A 16,825-nucleotide genomic window follows, 5' to 3' on the forward strand; every position below is an offset into this window, starting at 1 on the left:
ATGGACGAAGGGGAGGATGGCGAGGAAGACCACGGACTCCACGGGATGAAGAATTTGACACCAGGAGGGGGAGCAGCGGCGGCGGCGACAGCAAACAAGACCCCCAGCGGCGGCGAGCACGAGCACGGTAACGGCGAGCCTCGCACGGCGGCGAACGCGCCCGGCTCCTGTGGCCCCTCGCCCGGCAAGGCTGGCCGGGACGCAGACGAGGAAGAGGGCGGCATGTGGCGCGTGCTGAACGGCGACTGCCGGAGAGACGCCCCCTCCTCCGCCGCCACCTCCACCTCCTCCAAGCGCGAGAAGCAACAGCAGCAGCAACAGCAGACGCCTGACCACGACCTCCACCACTACCAAGACATGGATGGCGCCGCTGAGCCCGCGCCCACCGCCACGAGCACCACGGGCGTCCCCGATAAGAAGGACCCGCGCGTGTCCTTCTCCAACGCGCCCAGCCGGAAGACGTCCGGCCCGTCCAAAGTGTCCGAGGACGGGCAGATCGCCGCCGAGGATGGAGGAGAGGTGCGCGACGGCCAGACGTACATGCAGCGGCAGTTCAGCTCCATGCTGCAGCCCGGAGTCAACAAGTTCTCCCTGCGCATGTTCGGCAGCCAGAAGGCGGTGGAGAAAGAGCAAGAGCGCGTCAAGAGCGCGGGGAACTGGATCATCCACCCCTACAGCGACTTCAGGTAGGGAGCAGCTAAAGCTCTGAGGGGGTCAGGAAGCGGGGCCGCTCAGACGAACACACACAACATAAGAGTTTTCAGGTTTTGCGCAAAAGATGCATAGAGCTGACACGAGTTACTCAGCTTTTGTAAAAAAAAAAATTCAGAAGAAGGACACAAGAGCGACTGCGCTTTTGCCCAAAAAACAATGATATATTGCGCTTTTGCGCAAAAGACACCAAGAGCTGACATGAGTTATTGCGCTTTTGCGCAAAAGATGCTTAGAGCTGAGACGCCGATAGATGAATTGCTTTGCGCAAAATGAATTAAACGGTCAAGAGTTGCTCAGGTTTTGCGCAGAAGATGCGTTCAACGGACGTGAAAGTTCAACTTTTGCGCAGAAGACTCGATCGTTTTAAACTTGCAGAGAGCAGACGGAGTAATGCGCACCACCGACATGTAGGCGTGCACTTCAAAGGCATAATAATAAATAAAATAAGTACGTTTGAAAAGCATTCTTTTTCCCTTTTACCCCCTTAAAATGACTTCTGAAGATGAAATACCTCAGTTAAAGCATTTCGTCTCGCGCATTTAGGAAAAAAAAACCTTAAATTGAAATTAGAAAAAGTTTCAAAGTGCTTCTTATTATCTACTCGCCCAAAATAACCGAACCCCCAACCGCACGACCATTAGACCTGCTGAGTAACTGTCCCGCCAGACTTTTGTTTTCGACTGTCTAGCAGAGTTTTGAGATGATTGCTGACTGAGTCTGGATTGTGTCCCATCTGTAAAGTTGCCATACAACGCGTGTTAACAGCCGTTAAGCTCTTTCTTCTGTAGAATAACTGAGCACTAGGCTGAACGTGAGAGCTTGTCTGGGCACTTTTTTTTAATAAAAAGTTTTTGGGATGTTTGCACGGAGTCATCGTGGCTCAGCTTTTGCCCGCGAGCTTTGGGGCTCCTCGGCTGCCTCTTGGCCAGATGGGGAGACGCTCCGGTGTCGCGCACACCCCTAAATCCCACCACGGTGGGAGCATCCTTAAACGACTCCTGTTGAGGGCCGGTGTGAGGCATTTCTACTAGACTGTCCTTAGACGAAAGGCACGATCTGGGAGACGCGTTTGATCCAAGCTGCAGCGTTTCACCCGCTGCAAGTCGTTTTGCCTATTGAGGCTGTGTTAAGGCAGAGGAGCCAGTACTGAGGTGCGCGCGCACTGCAGGGACGAGGCTGCACGTATTAAGATGCCACGCCGCGAATCAAGACTCGAGATTTCAGCACCACGGACAGCTCAGCCCTCATCGATAAACACAAACGCAATCGAGAAGAAAGCGCAGGGCAGCTGTTAGACTGACCTGATCCCTTCATCTCAGGTTCTTGTGGTGACCTTGCACAGGGCGAGGACACTCCACAGGACCGATGCGTAATAGAGGTATCCCCCCAATAACGCCACGACGCATTTCGCTCAGCCTCCGCGCGGCCTCGCTGCCACAGTGCGAGGATCCGAGTGCGTGCCCGCGCTCTCATGCCTCTAGTTATTTATGGGCTGTAACCCTGGCTGTCTCTCTGAATGCCAAGGGACGTGAGCAAAACCACCCCACACTCGTAAACCCTCCAAGTAGCAGACGTAGCCTGTCTGCCAAACGACAGAATATAGTTGTCTGATGTTTTCTTTCCCCTAAACGGATGTTTAAAAATACATATGTCACTTGCGCCTAATATAATCGTGCTGTCATTTGAGCTATGAAGCATATAATGACATTAATGCTGATCTTCGTTTGCCTTTGCCATTGCTGACTTGCGTTCTGTGTGGTTTGCCAACTCACGTAAACCTAAGCGGGCTAAACAGGCACATTTGGCACAGCTGTAGCAAAATTCTGCGCCAGCAGTGTAAACTGTGTCATATATACTCACGCTGGTGCTTTAGATTCGCTTCATACATCTGCATGGTTTTGTGCTGCATGCGTATATTAAGTCTCCTCTGAAGGTCTGTTTTGCCTTCAGAGAAGCTCTGATATTATTGTGAAATAAAAAATGTCTGTAGTTAATTTTATGTATATTCAGTTCTATTTTATATTATATTAAGTCGCACTATACTATTCATATACATACATGTTCATGAACTGAGCTTGGAAACAAAAGGGTTAAATCAATGATCCAATCAGAATGCCTTTTCTCCGTCGTATCTAGGCAGATTCGGCGAAGCGAGCCCTCCCATTGGTTAAGACTTAAGGCCTAACGTATCCGATTAACAATTAACGTAGCGAGGAAGCGACGGCGGAATCAGCCAATCACGCTTTGATTTGCTGTGGGTGGGGCCGATAATGTGAGAAAGAACCGTCGCTTCCCGGCCTTCTGGAAAAAGACATAAGTAACTGGCTGCTTTTACAGTGTGACCCATGCTTTCAGTCCGATGTTAGAAATGGAAAACAGTGGCAGCTGGTCTCCGCTGGAACTGCTACGATGTGAAATATATGACAAGGCCTTTTACAAGCTTCAAACGTCTGTGTTTAATCGAGAACGGGCAAACATGCCCATGTGAACGCGCTAACATGCTAATAGAGTCCCATATGGGTGCTAGCATAAATTAGCCTCGTCGTGGAGCTGTTTTTCCTTTTTTGCCACACTTTTGACTTTAATGGCCCAAACACCGAAGACTTGGCTCTGATAGTTTGGCTCTGATAACTGTGTTTAACTCACTGCATTGTGGACCTGCATTATCTTGTAGATAGTGTAGTGTCCATATTACAACCAGGTCTAAGCAGATTTTCTGTATGATCAACATAAATGGAGTTTTTTTAGAAATTGTCTCTGAGGGAAACAAAAAGGTTTCAAACCTCATATGTCCCCTGTTCATCACCCCCTGCAAGTCTTACTGGATTCTCTGAGTTAATGAGGTTGTAGAGCAGCTAAGCGCTGGAAAGACGTCGCTTGAAAGTAAGTCTACCATTAAACTTCAACGCTGTTATATACCAGGAACAGCTAGGCTACAACAGCCAGAGCAACTTAATTGTTTTTTACAATTTCTGCACAATTCAGTGGGTGAGATGCAAACCAATGCGAAATGGTTACTTTTATACTTATTGTAAACTAACTGGCTCATATTTCTTTACAGTGGTGGTGATAGAAACCAGAGAACACCACATGTACAACACTAATATCACCGTTTTATTTACCAGGCAAAATCACCAATGAACCTACATGTCTTCTGAGTTTTATTTGTAGTGTTGATGACGGTAAAATAGTCATAAATCTGAAAAACTAAGTTTTTCTGAAGGACAATTTACAACCCCAATTCCAATGAAGTTGGGACGTTGTGCAAAACATAAATAAAAACAGAATATGACGACTTGCAAATCCTTTTCAACCTATATTCAATTGAATACACTACAAAGACAAGATATTTAATGTTCAAATGTATAAACTTTATTGTTTTTTGCAAATATTCAATCATTTTAAATTTGATGCCTGCAACACGTTCCAAAGAAGTTGGGACAGGGGCAACAAAAGACTGGGAAAGTTGAGGAATGCTCAAAAAACACCTGTTTGGAACATTCCACAGGTGAACAGGTTAATTGGAAACAGGTGAGTGTCATGATTGGGTATAAAGGGAGCATCCCTGAAAGGCTCAGCCATTCACAAGCAAGGATGTGACCAACTGCGTGAGCAAATAGTCCAACAGTTTAAGAAAAATGTTTCTCATTGTGCAATTGCAAGGAATTTAGGGATTTCATCGTCTACAGTCCATAATATGATCAAAAGATTCAGAGAATCTGGAGAAATCTCTGCAAGTATGCGGCAAGGCAGAAAACCATCATTGAATGACCGTGACCTTCGATCCCTCAGGTGGCACTGCATTAAAAACCGACATCATTCTGTAATGGATATTACCACATGGGCTCAGGAACACTTCAGAAAACCATGGGTAACTTGCACATCTGTGAAGGCACCATTAATTTTGAAAGGTACATACAGGTTTTGGAGCAACATATGCTGCCATCCAAGCAACGTCATTATCAGGGACGTCCCTGCTTATTTCAGCAAGACAATGCCAAGCCACATTCTGCACGTGTTACAACAGCGTGGCTTCGTAGTAAAAGAGTGTGGGTACTAGACTGGCCTGCCTGCAGTCCAGACCTGTCTCCCATTGAAAATGTGTGGCGCATTATGAAGTGCAAAATACGACAACGGAGACCCTGTTGAGCTACTGACGTTGTACATCAAGCAAGAATGGAAAAGAATTCCACCTACAGAGCTTCAACAATTAGTGTCCTCAGTTCCCAAACGCTTATTGAGTGTTATTAAAAGGAAAGGTGATGTAACACAGTGGTAAACATGCCCCCGTCCCGACTTCTTTGGAACGTGTTGCAGGCATCAAATTCAAAATGAGTGAATATTTGCAAAAAACAATAAAGTTTATCCGTTTGAACATTAAATATCTTGCCTTTGTAGTGTATTCAATTGAATATAAGTTGAAAAGGATTTGCAAATCATCGTATTCTGTTTTCATTTATGTTTTACACAACGTCCCAACTTCATTGGAATTGGGGTTGTACCTTGCAGTGCCCTGCATGTATCCATCCACCGTCAATGGATTAAAGTTGATGGATTAAAATACAATTTAAGATAAAAAATGATAACAAAACTATCATAAAACAGTAAGACACACATCAGGCAGCTTGTGTCAAACAATTAATGGAAAAACTTTCAGTGAGGAGGCTTTTAGAAGTGGACGTCGGAATCCTATGAACACCACTGTGAACAACTCTGAGTCTGTAAGCTTCTCTAAAATTGAACATCTCACATCAAACCACTCTGACTTTCTTTTCACCTCAACCATTTCATTTTGTAGAATCTTTGAAAAATCAGTGGAGTTGCCATTTAACTACCACATTTCCCAAAGCTTGCTGGTTTGTGTGAGGTATGTTGGTGAGGTTGCCAGTCTTATGATGTCAGTTCAGTGCGCAGCAGAATTAGTTTGTGTGTAGCAATAGTCCTTATAGTCATTGGGGCAGTTTACTTCTTTGCAGGGCCATTCCTTTTTCTCATTCATAAAACCTGTTTATGCCCAGAATTCCTAATTTGGGTGTGACGCCAACAAGAAAATGATGACGTGACTTCAGAGGCCTATTTTTGACATTTAGTTTTAAAATATGTCCTCCTCGCTACCTGGGGTTTCCATTATTTTGCCATCTCCAGAGTCAGAGTAAAACCACCCAAACTTTTGTTAACGTGTACACTTTCCATCTGTGCCCTATAGGTTCTACTGGGACATCACAATGCTGATGTTCATGGTGGGCAACCTAATTATCATTCCTGTGGGCATCACCTTCTTCAAAGATGAGACCACCACGCCCTGGATTATCTTCAACGTGGTGTCAGACACTTTCTTCCTCATGGACCTAGTGCTCAACTTCCGCACAGGCATTGTCTTTGAGGACAACACAGAGATCATTCTGGACCCCAAAATGATCAAGAAAAAGTACTTGCGGACCTGGTTTGTGGTTGACTTCATCTCATCCATCCCGGTGGATTATATTTTTCTCATCGTGGAGAAAGGGATCGACTCAGAGGTTTACAAGACGGCGAGGGCGCTGCGTATCGTGCGCTTCACCAAAATCCTTAGTCTTTTGCGACTTCTCAGACTTTCCAGGCTTATCCGCTACATCCATCAATGGGAGGAGGTAAGAGCAAGTGTACATTCACACCATGAGTCAACATGTTTACACGAGCAGTAAGCAGCATTTTTACATCTACCAAGAATCCCATGTGTTAAACCCCAAGTTCCTGTGTGTTGGATCGCACTTCAGTACATTGGGTGTGTTTAAAAAAATGACTAGAGTCTTAGCAAAAAGTGTTCTATATAATACCAAAAAGGTTAAATGAGTGGAAAAATAGCAGAACCATTTTTGGTGCTACTTAGAACCATTTAAAAAAAGAATCATATATAGCAGGTTTTTGATCACAGAAAAACGATTCTCCAGGGTATATTTTGGTGTTTTCATCTGAGTTTTCATGACCAAATCGTAATGCAAATTATTCAGTAAGTGCATGAAATAAATGTAAATTGTTATTTTATTTTATTTTTTTAAAAGCTTCAGCTTCTTTTATTATAAGGGTTTAAAATTACATCACCAATCTATTTGACTGGAAAGAAGACAGTTACAGCCTCATATGACACCCACCTTTTGAATGTAGCTTCTGGAATATGAAAGATATGAAGAATATGATGTGAATATGAAGTGCATGTTGGAAACAAGGAGTTTAAGAGGCTACCCCAGCAAAGAACCACCTATGTATTCAAATGTTTCTCTGATTGTCCACAATGCTGATGTTTATGGTGGGCAACCTAATTATCATTCCTGTGGAATATATATATATATATATGTGTGTGTGTGTGTGTGTGCGTGTGTGTGTGTGTGTGTAAAACCTTTAGTTTCACTAAAGAACCATTGAAGTACCATTTTTCATTTCTTTGCTAATATCACAGATTAATGTTAAAAGTACATACCTGTAAGTTGCACTCTTATGAATTCGTATTATTCTGGTTACGTTGTGTAAAGGTTCTGTAAAGCTTTAAAAGGGTCTTCATGCATGCAGATCTCTTTATCATTTAATGAACATGGTTCATTAGTGAACCCAAAGTAGTTCAAAGTAGCATCGCACCAAGAACCCATTATGACATCTTTTTAAACGGCGTAGCGGAACACTTTTTGGTGCTATGTAGAATCGTTTTTTTTAAAAATCAACCTTACTCAATATGCTCTCCATCTTGGAGATGAAGTCCAGACAGAACCATTCAGACATTCAGATGGCTCTGAGTTGTCATGGTTCTATATATAATCATTGCCTTTACTCTTGAATAAACACTTTCCTATAAGGATGTGTGAGGCGGTTCTTTAATGTTTAAAAATGAAAATATTTAAGAGTGTTTAGTGACATTTCACTATCTTTCTCTTCTTTCCCGGCAGCATCCGTTTGTCCAGTATTTAGCTTTAACTGTGACGGGATGACAAATGTATCCTCATTTTTAAGGTTTTACTAACTACTGGCATTAGTATTGCCCTCATGTTAATGCAATGTACTTTCACTGCCCCACGTGCAGTGTTTTAGAAACATGATCCCAGAACAATTTTAATAAACATCTGGCTCGTAGTTTATAATGTCACGGCATGTGTTAAGGGGTGGCTATGCTTTTGCTTAAAGTCTTCACTCGTATGATGACACACTTATTAGTTACCAACTAATTCATAATTGTCACTGAAAATGCATCTTGAGATTAAATGCAGAGTAATATGCCTAGGGCTGGTTTAAATGCCTATATTCTTAATTTTTAAGTATTTTCCTTAATGTCTGCATGACCATATTTCATAAAGCTGGATGCTTTGTTGCTGTACCTTTAAGATTGATGAGTGTAAATAGATTACAAATGTGTTCTGATTGGCTGTGCTGTATTGCACAACATTCAACAAGCAGTTCAGGCTGAAACACTCTTGATAACTTTGGCGAGAATGGGCGGAGATAAACAGCTGTAGGCTGAACAGGCAGATACATGTAAATGTGTTGGTTTTTGTGACATCACAAAAAGAGTGAAATCAAAATGGACAGTTTTTAATTTGTACTTGAGAGTGAACAGCATGTTTTGAAACGTTAACAATATTTACATACTACGTCAAAGCCTTTTATTTAATATAATCGCGGAAAATGTGTTATGGGCCATGTATGTCTAATTCTAGCTATGTGGCTTTACTGCTCAGATCTTATTTCTGACCATTTTGCAGACTACTTGGAAGTCCTTGACGCACAGCCTTAATAATGCAATCCAATTCAGAGTGGATTGCTGCGGCAGGATTGTTTGGGTACTGCAGAAACCCTCCAGCTCAGCAGAGACCTCTAGTCTTAGTATTACTATTAGAAATGTCACTAATAGCTTGCTTATGACTGAGGATGCTCACTGCTCAGAGCAGGACACGGACATTAACTGTCAACCTTCCGTACATAAGCTGAATAAGCAGTAGGAATAATTCTCGTCAGTGAGCCTCCTCCCTGTTTTACAACAACTTCAATCCAGAAATGGAAAGCTGGGATGACGTTGTTTCCAGGGTATGCTTGCGAAAGTGTTGAACGGTGCCAACAAAACAGTCTCTTAGTCATCAGCTGTAATGAAGATAGTAAAGCTCACACAGATGTACATTTTTGTCAGCACTGTACTGTACAGATGACACAAAGCTGGTGTGCCTATTTATTATTTTTCTTGGAAATAACGTGTTTTTTCAAAGCGTACAATTTACCCCACAGTCCATATGCTGCATAGATGGAAATTAAGCAGCACAAACAGCCTGTTTTGAATGTATTGTTTTTGTGATGTCACAAAACTCTATACTTTTACATACATCCAGTTTACAATAGTTTACCGCCACCCATTCACATTGGATTTATGAGGAATGTTTCAGCCTGGACTGCTTTTTGAATGGGGCTTAAATAAAACAGGGCAGCCAATCAAAACAGAGATAATTTACATATAGTTGGAAGCAAAAGTTTGAGCACCCTCTGGTAATGACATTACACACTGACACAGTTAATTGCACAGTTTCTGTTTATTTGCTGAATTTATATTGGAGAAAAACAAACATAAAATATGGCCTGTTTAAAACTCATGACATATATTATACTTTATATTTTAGTTTTATCCAGTATGTTAAACTCAGCAATAAATAGATATTATGTACTAAATTTGGCCATGTATGCCATATTTAAGTTGTGAATGTCAAATTACATGTTTTGTTGACCAGGATGTCCAGACTTTTGCATGCGACTGTATATAAGCCTTGAAGACACAGTTACAAAAAAACCTGTTTTCATTTAAGCAATAATGAGCGCTTCTAAAATGGTCAACTAGAAATGAATGGCTGTACATACAACATACACAATATAAGAATGTGTCTATAGAAGAATATGGACTTTTTACCAAACCAAGCAAAAGCGGTGGCTTCTTACTTGCTTGCTTTTATCTGCCAAACTAATCAGTAAAACCAAACGTACCCACCATTTTTTTACTTTACAGGAGAAGGAAAAATGTTTTTTCAATGTAATTTTAAACAAGATTTGAGAAAAGAAGTCATTTTGCGCCATTTCTATTGGTCTATTCATCATAAACGTTTGACACAGTGTAAACTGCAGCTGGCATTTTCATTTCTGGAAGCAGTGATATATTGTAAAATACATTTTTCTGTCCCTTGAGATCCACCTATAAAATTTGTGTGGTTTTATGTACTAAAACTGATCATAAATCATCTTCTATGACAACTTCTAAGCTTTTTCTCTCTTAGTACTAAACTAAAGGCTATTTTTGTAAATCTGATGTAAGATAAACAAGCTCTGTTCCCATTGGCTGTTCTGTGCCTCATCCAAAAAGCACTCAGAGCTGAGGGAACTGTGGCTTTCCATGATATGAGCCCTTTAACTAAGCAGTTCTGAAGAAGTGGATGTAACGCTTGTTAACTGGCGAACTTCATCCTAATATTCTCCATGTGCTGGTCATTTTTAAGTCTAGCCAGCCAGAGTGTTGGTTGTAGGCCACTCTGTTGACGGCAGCCTCCACACAAAGTGACACCTTGGGACAAAATAGCTTCTTTTTCATTTCTCTGTGCTCCATCGTGTCCCTTTCTGTGAAATCAGTCTGTCCGTAACAATCTCACTCTGTCCAAGTGCTTCTTCTTAACAGTGCTGCAGAATAAGGCACGTCTTCTGCCCATCGCCTGCTGCACACCCTCACCTTTTGCCACTTCTAACGTTCCTCAGAGCAGTTTTAATGGAAAATTCTACTTATTGTAGCAGCTTCACTTTACATTACAAAAGGAGGCGTACTGTTAGTCTCAGATGAGCAGCGAAGGTCATCTGCTGGAGCCCCTGGGCCTTTTTTGACTGGCAGTCCAGGCATTTGCCTTTGAAAAGTAAAACCTTCACATTGTCTGCAGTAATCCAGCTCCAGTGAGTTCCAGAATGGACACCAAAGTCGCATTTTGAACTTGAAAATGTTAAAAGAAATAAGATAACGAAGGAAAGTGATAATAAAACTAACCTCAAGGTTATCGTAGGATTGCTGTTCTTAAACTAATGCTGTCAACCTTGTAGTTCCTACTAGAAGCAAATAAATAACTATTTGAAGCTCTGTGCCGCTGCAGTAATAAAAACTGGCCAGCTGGTTCCTCACTGGAGCCTGTTTTCGTTACAGGCGCTCTACGGCTAAATCAAAGAAGTCAGCGGTGATTAAAAACTCTAATGTAAAGCTTTCTTTGTTCATTTGTAGACTTTCCTCTCAGGAGACGCTGTTTGATCAGTAAAAACATTCAACATTTTCCATTGCTGTCTAATTGGACTTTGTATTCAGGTGACTAATTAGGCTTTTGGGCTAATTAACATAGATGAGAATAATTACTTATGTAAAATAGTGAAAACTTTAGTACAAAAACATCTTAATGTGCCAGTGCTGGAAAAATGGACTCTTAGCCTTCTGGAACATCAGTATGTCAAAATTAATACACTAAATGTCGGACTTCGGCTTTAATAGAGTGAAGAAGAAGAGCCAGTTCAGCGTCGAGTGCTCTTTAGGCCTCTGACAATTACTCTCCTGATTATAGAGAGGCACTTTGATCCAGACATGACTCCTAATCATTGGATGAGCCTTGCACCTTGTCCACTGATTGGTGCGGACTTACTTTGCTGGCATTAGGAAGTCTGGAGTTATTGCTGTCATTTTGCAGTTAGTTAGTTAGTTGTAGTTGTAGTAAGTTACATAATGAATTACATTTAGATTAAAAAAATATTCTCTTTGCATTTGTTTTAGTGTCATGAAAGGACAAAAATGTGGCAGAGGCGTGAAAATTCTCCACTTATTATGAGAAATAATTCACATGGAATAACACCTAGGCCTGTCACTTTCATTTCAGTGTGCAACAATTGATAATTAGCAAATAATAAATGTCTGTGATTGACAATGTGTCTTTTTCGATTTATCGAAGGTACAGTGCAGAGAAGTATGAGCCTGAAGTGGCTAAATAATCTTGCTTTGCAGCTCTCAATACTTATTGTCTCCCAACTGGTGACAGATGCAGCATGAGCTCAAATAAACAAACATTATTCATCACTGCCATATAAAGATTTTGCAGTAGAAGTCAGAACTTTTGATCTTGTTGAGAGCCCCACGATGTGTCTCATATATTCTCTGCTTTCTTTATTATCCTTAATCCAATGGAACAAAATGCACCCAATTATCACCTTCTGGCTGCTGTAATGCAAAGATTCGATCCGAATGCTTTCAATCTTGGAAAATAGGCCTTATAATAATGCCATCAATCACTGTTTCCATTTATCACGATTGTCAGTCAGATTGGACGATTAAAATGTCCAGAAACATACATGTTATTGAATGCACAGCAAATAAAAAATCAATCCATGCCATAAGGTGGAGAAAGTTAGCTGATCAATGACACGCACTTTCTCTAAGTCTAAGAAAATGTGATGTTACCACATAAACGGTCATGCTGAAACAAGTTATAGGAGAAGGGTGTTGCAAGAGGATCCTCAGTCTGTAACGCTGCTGTCGGAACAAAATCTTGTATCATCTTTTTTGCCATTTTTCAGTTCGTGTCGTAATCTGAAAATGTCTGTTGTCCTTTACATTGTGCGTAACTTTTATGATGAATGGACAAAAAATGGCCCAAAAAGACTTGGAAAAAAGTCTGGTTCCATTGACTTACATTATAAGTAAAGGATGTTTTTCCTTTTCCTGTGAAGTTACCATTTTGGAGATATGGGCTCTTGTTAGGACAGCAGCGATAAGCAGCTTCCTGCAGTATTTACCACTCATTTTCTGGTGCATACTGAAAACACTCTCAGATGGTATGCTTTTTTTTTTCTTTTTAAAGCAACCTACCGCGAACCCCCACCCCCACCCCCTGGGGGGCATGATTGGCCGATGCCATATTGCACACAATATCACAGTGAAAGTAACTGGGATAAGTGCGATAAATAATTGCGATCAGGCAGTTATGTAACAATTGTGGCAGACTTAATTATCCCATTTGTTCTCCTATAGCTGGTTAAAGAAATGAATGGAAAATATACTTTCTCACTTATCAGTATTTTTCATACAGTAGCTTCGGTCAGTGATTGTGGTCTACTGAATAGTGTTTGGCTCTGAGCGATAATGAATATCCAGAGTCAGTGGGATTTCCAGGCTGTGCTATCTTTGAGGCTTCTTATGGCTCATTAGTCTTGATAGCGGTTTGAAAGGTCGTTCTGAGGGCTAGGATTGTATGAAAGGAGCTGTCAGACCAGTGACCCTTTTCAGAGAATGTTGTTGTAGGGGTGAGAGAAACAAGACTACTACAGCGAAGCAGCTACACAGGCCCCCATATAGCTGTTAATGGTAAGTGACAGGCTGTATGTGTGCTGTAGGGGGAAGGCCTTTATACAGCAACGGAGAATAGATTCTGTAGAGAATCTCTGTTTCTTACTCGTTCTACATGAGGAAGTCCCCACCAGAGGCTAATTGTTATTTAAAAATAAAAGCAGTCTTTTTACCCTTTACCCTCACTGTCTTATTTTTAGTCACACGGCAGCAGATTGTACCCAGTGAGACATTATGTGCTGAGAGAGCACATATCCACTCATTTTAAATGAGCAATGCTGGAGTTTTGTACCACCTTTATGAAGCTTGGATGGAGCAAAATATTTTGGCTTTAAGTATCTTCATTTTTTTATCTTATTGAACCGCTTGATCCAGCTAGAGTTGCAGTAGCAGTAGAGTCTCAGAAGACCCTGTCCGTCGCAACTTCCTCTAGCTCATTCTGACGGGACCCCAAGCCGCTCCCAGGCCAACTTGGAGATATAGTCCCTCCAGTGGGTCCTAGCACGACCTCGAGGTCTTGTCCCGGTCGGCCGTGTCTGGTAAACCTCCAACAGGAGGCAGCCAGAGGGGCATTCTAATCAGAGGGTTTGAAGTCCTCTCCCCTTTCAGCACCCATTACAGAACCATCCACTGAAAGTTATTACTCGAAAACTGCTCCAAAGACCTCTTGTTTGCAGCTTTATTTTTAAGAGGGCACCTTTTTATTTTCTTCTAAACATCTCTCCACCAAGTCGTATTCGGCAGACAGTGATCCTGCCTTCCATTTACAGGAAAACCTTGACCTTGTCTCCATCTGAGGCCTTTCTGGCCCAGTTTCTATGTAGGGCACTTTGGCTTTTCTCAGGTGTGACAAAGCCTTTTTCCAGTATGAAAGGGAAGCGTCTGCCCTGCTGTGCAAACCGACACAAGGCAAGAGGTCCTGGCCCTGATCCAGAACACTCAGAGATAGGAGCCTTCTCCACTTTGTAACCACAAACAAACTGCACACACACTGCTGTCTCCTAGGTACCATCTCCATCTCTGTGCTCCTTGATAGTTTTCTTTAACTCTGTGCAACATTACGAATCATTGGAGCTGGATGCTGCATCACCTTCATGCTGATGTTCAAACCATTTAGTAGCGTGTTATCTGACTTCATGATACTGAATCTTAGCAGATATGACATACGAAGGTTCTGAACTTCTGTCTTACTCATTTTCTATTTTTTAGCATGACTTGCAGAACATTCTGGCTATGCCGAAATGCATGTGTCATATCTAAGTTAGTGTTTATAACCTCTACTGACCTAAATGATGATAAATAATACACTGCACCGATTAGTGCATACATTAGTTATGTTGATTATACAGGGAGACATTCTGTTGTAACTCCTTTTAGGATGAAGCAGTTTGAACCATAAATATACACTGCATAACTTCACATATGTGTAATTGATTGCATTACAGGCAATGCTGGTAGTGATCTCCATTTTATGCCAGACAAATTTCGATGTGCCGCTCCATGTTCCTGAATGTATCGGCAAGCATATAGGGATGTTAAACATTGCAACGGCTGTCCGGAACATACCTCATCACTCTGATGCAGGGGCAACCTGGCTTGTTCAAAACTACATATACTGAGCAGCACATTTCATGTTGTTTGGTTCAGATTGCTTCACCCTAACAAGAGTTATTACAGAATATTGAGCTCTTTGGAGTGAATCTCCCTATATATTTTCGTGTTCTTTATATATTGTGGTATGCTTGAAAATAAAACTTTTGGCTGATTATAAATTATTTTATACATGACAGGTCTACACTCACTAGTTAATACACCTAGTAGTTTAGTTGCTTGTTAACACAAATAGCTAATCAGCCAATCACACGGCCGCAACTCAATGCATTTAAGCATGTAGAGGTGGTCAAGACAACTTGCTGAAGTGCAGAATGAGCATCAGAATGGGGAAGAAAAGTGATTTAAGTGACTTTGAACGTGGCATGTCGTTGGTGCCAGACGGGCTGGTCTGAGTATTTCAGAAACTGCTGATCTACTGTGATTTTCATGCACAACCATCTCTAGGGTTTACAGAGAACGGTCCGAAAAAGAGGAACTATCCAGTGAGATTCAGAGGAGAATGGACAGACTGGTTTGAGATGACAGAAAGCCAACAGTAACTCAAATAACCAACCAAAGTCTTGGAGGAACGTTTCTAACACCTTGTTGAAAGTGTGCCACGAAGAATTAAGGCAGTTCTGAAGGCAAAATTGGGTCCAACCTTTTACTAGCAAGGTGTACCTAATGAAGTGGCTGGTGAGTGTATATTCATGGATTTCTCCTTCATCACACTGACTTTGGCTCCTCTTGGTTTGTTGACAGATCTTTCACATGACCTATGACCTTGCCAGTGCTGTGATGAGAATCATTAACCTAATTGGGATGATGCTGCTGCTGTGTCACTGGGACGGCTGCCTGCAGTTTCTGGTGCCCATGCTTCAGGACTTCCCATCCGATTGCTGGGTGTCCCTCAACAAGATGGTGGTAAGATTCATCTCCAGCACAGCCCTAATGTCTGCACAATGAAACCAATGTAGCCCTTCCATGACAGTGTGACCCTATATAATCAAATGCAATATTCCACTGCAATGCTAATCCAGGTGAATCAAGTCCTAGTTTCTACATGTTATAAGTGTTTATGTATCAGCATTGTCAGAGATGTGCAATGTAGATCATTGCTGTCCAAAGAAAAACATGTCCAGAATAGTAAATTTACAGGAGAAGGCAACAACGTTCTTAGCTTTTAATGCAGGTTGATGTATAGAGGCTTTATTCTAAATGATTTTGGAGCACGGCGTTCAAATGTTGTAGGGAAATAAAAATACGGAAATAAAAATAGCTGAGAAATACCCATATTGGTGCATTCCCAGATTTTCCAAAAGTGTAAATGAGTGAATTTTGTTTTTTAAATATGACCAACCTAAAATTTTCTTCCAGTATTGTTTATTTGTGGAGAATGCATTTTATTTGTTGCCCATTGTCACCAAATTTCATTTGGTTTTAGTATGTTCCTCTGTGGCTACACTCTCAGCCACCTCTCTCTCTGTCAAGCATAAAGAGTTTTTAATGGACAGATGTTTTATGAGCTACACTCATGAAACTAAAGGTTTAGAAAGATAAAAAGGTTTTTATTGTACTTTTGGTTTCCTAAAGCAGCAGTTCTCATGCTTGTTTAGTCTAAGGTCCCCTTTGTGGGCAGTAACTGCTGCTGTGACAGTGTTTTACTGCAGCTTTCTTTACAACCAAAAATGTGTACAGCAATACAAAACAATAAAACATCAGTTAAACACAGTGAAAATATGAAATTCACACACGTTTCTGATGAAATCTAAATTCCATTAGTGTTGCATAGTTTAACTGACCTCCAAAACAGGTGTAATTGCGTTCATTTTATGGCCACTGCAAAAAAAGGGTTCATGGGTTAGCGTAGTGTAAAGTCGTATTTATAAATTAAAAGTTTATCTTATACCTGTACATCCAAGCGGAGAACCGTTTCCAAACTTTTATTTTTAAGATAGTTTGGAGTGATTTTTCGAGGAAACAGGTAATCAATTCCTTCAATGTTGTTGCTCCGTGTTAATATGAGAAGCATGTATTTCTGCTTCAGTCACTGTTTTTTGTTTTCATGCAATGTCCTTTCATTTGAGTATAGTTTATGACTCCTCAACTCACCTCTGCATTTATTAGTCACAGTCTACTGCTGCTCCTCCCTGCTATCCC

At 41.3% G+C, this 16,825-nt stretch overlaps 1 protein-coding gene across 1 annotated transcript in view; it reads left to right on the forward strand.

The window, feature by feature from the left end:
- hcn2b (hyperpolarization activated cyclic nucleotide-gated potassium channel 2b) overlaps positions 1–16,825 on the forward strand; it is a 66,666-nt gene continuing 49,841 nt past the window's right edge. The window contains exons 1-3 of the mRNA XM_017701393.2: positions 1–686; positions 5,921–6,344; positions 15,428–15,589. Of these exons, the coding sequence (XP_017556882.1) occupies positions 1–686; positions 5,921–6,344; positions 15,428–15,589 (1,272 nt within the window). The remainder of the gene's footprint in view (positions 687–5,920; positions 6,345–15,427; positions 15,590–16,825) is intronic.

Source organism: Pygocentrus nattereri, chromosome 15 (assembly GCF_015220715.1).
Source record: "Pygocentrus nattereri isolate fPygNat1 chromosome 15, fPygNat1.pri, whole genome shotgun sequence".
Classification (NCBI taxonomy): domain Eukaryota; kingdom Metazoa; phylum Chordata; class Actinopteri; order Characiformes; family Serrasalmidae; genus Pygocentrus; species Pygocentrus nattereri.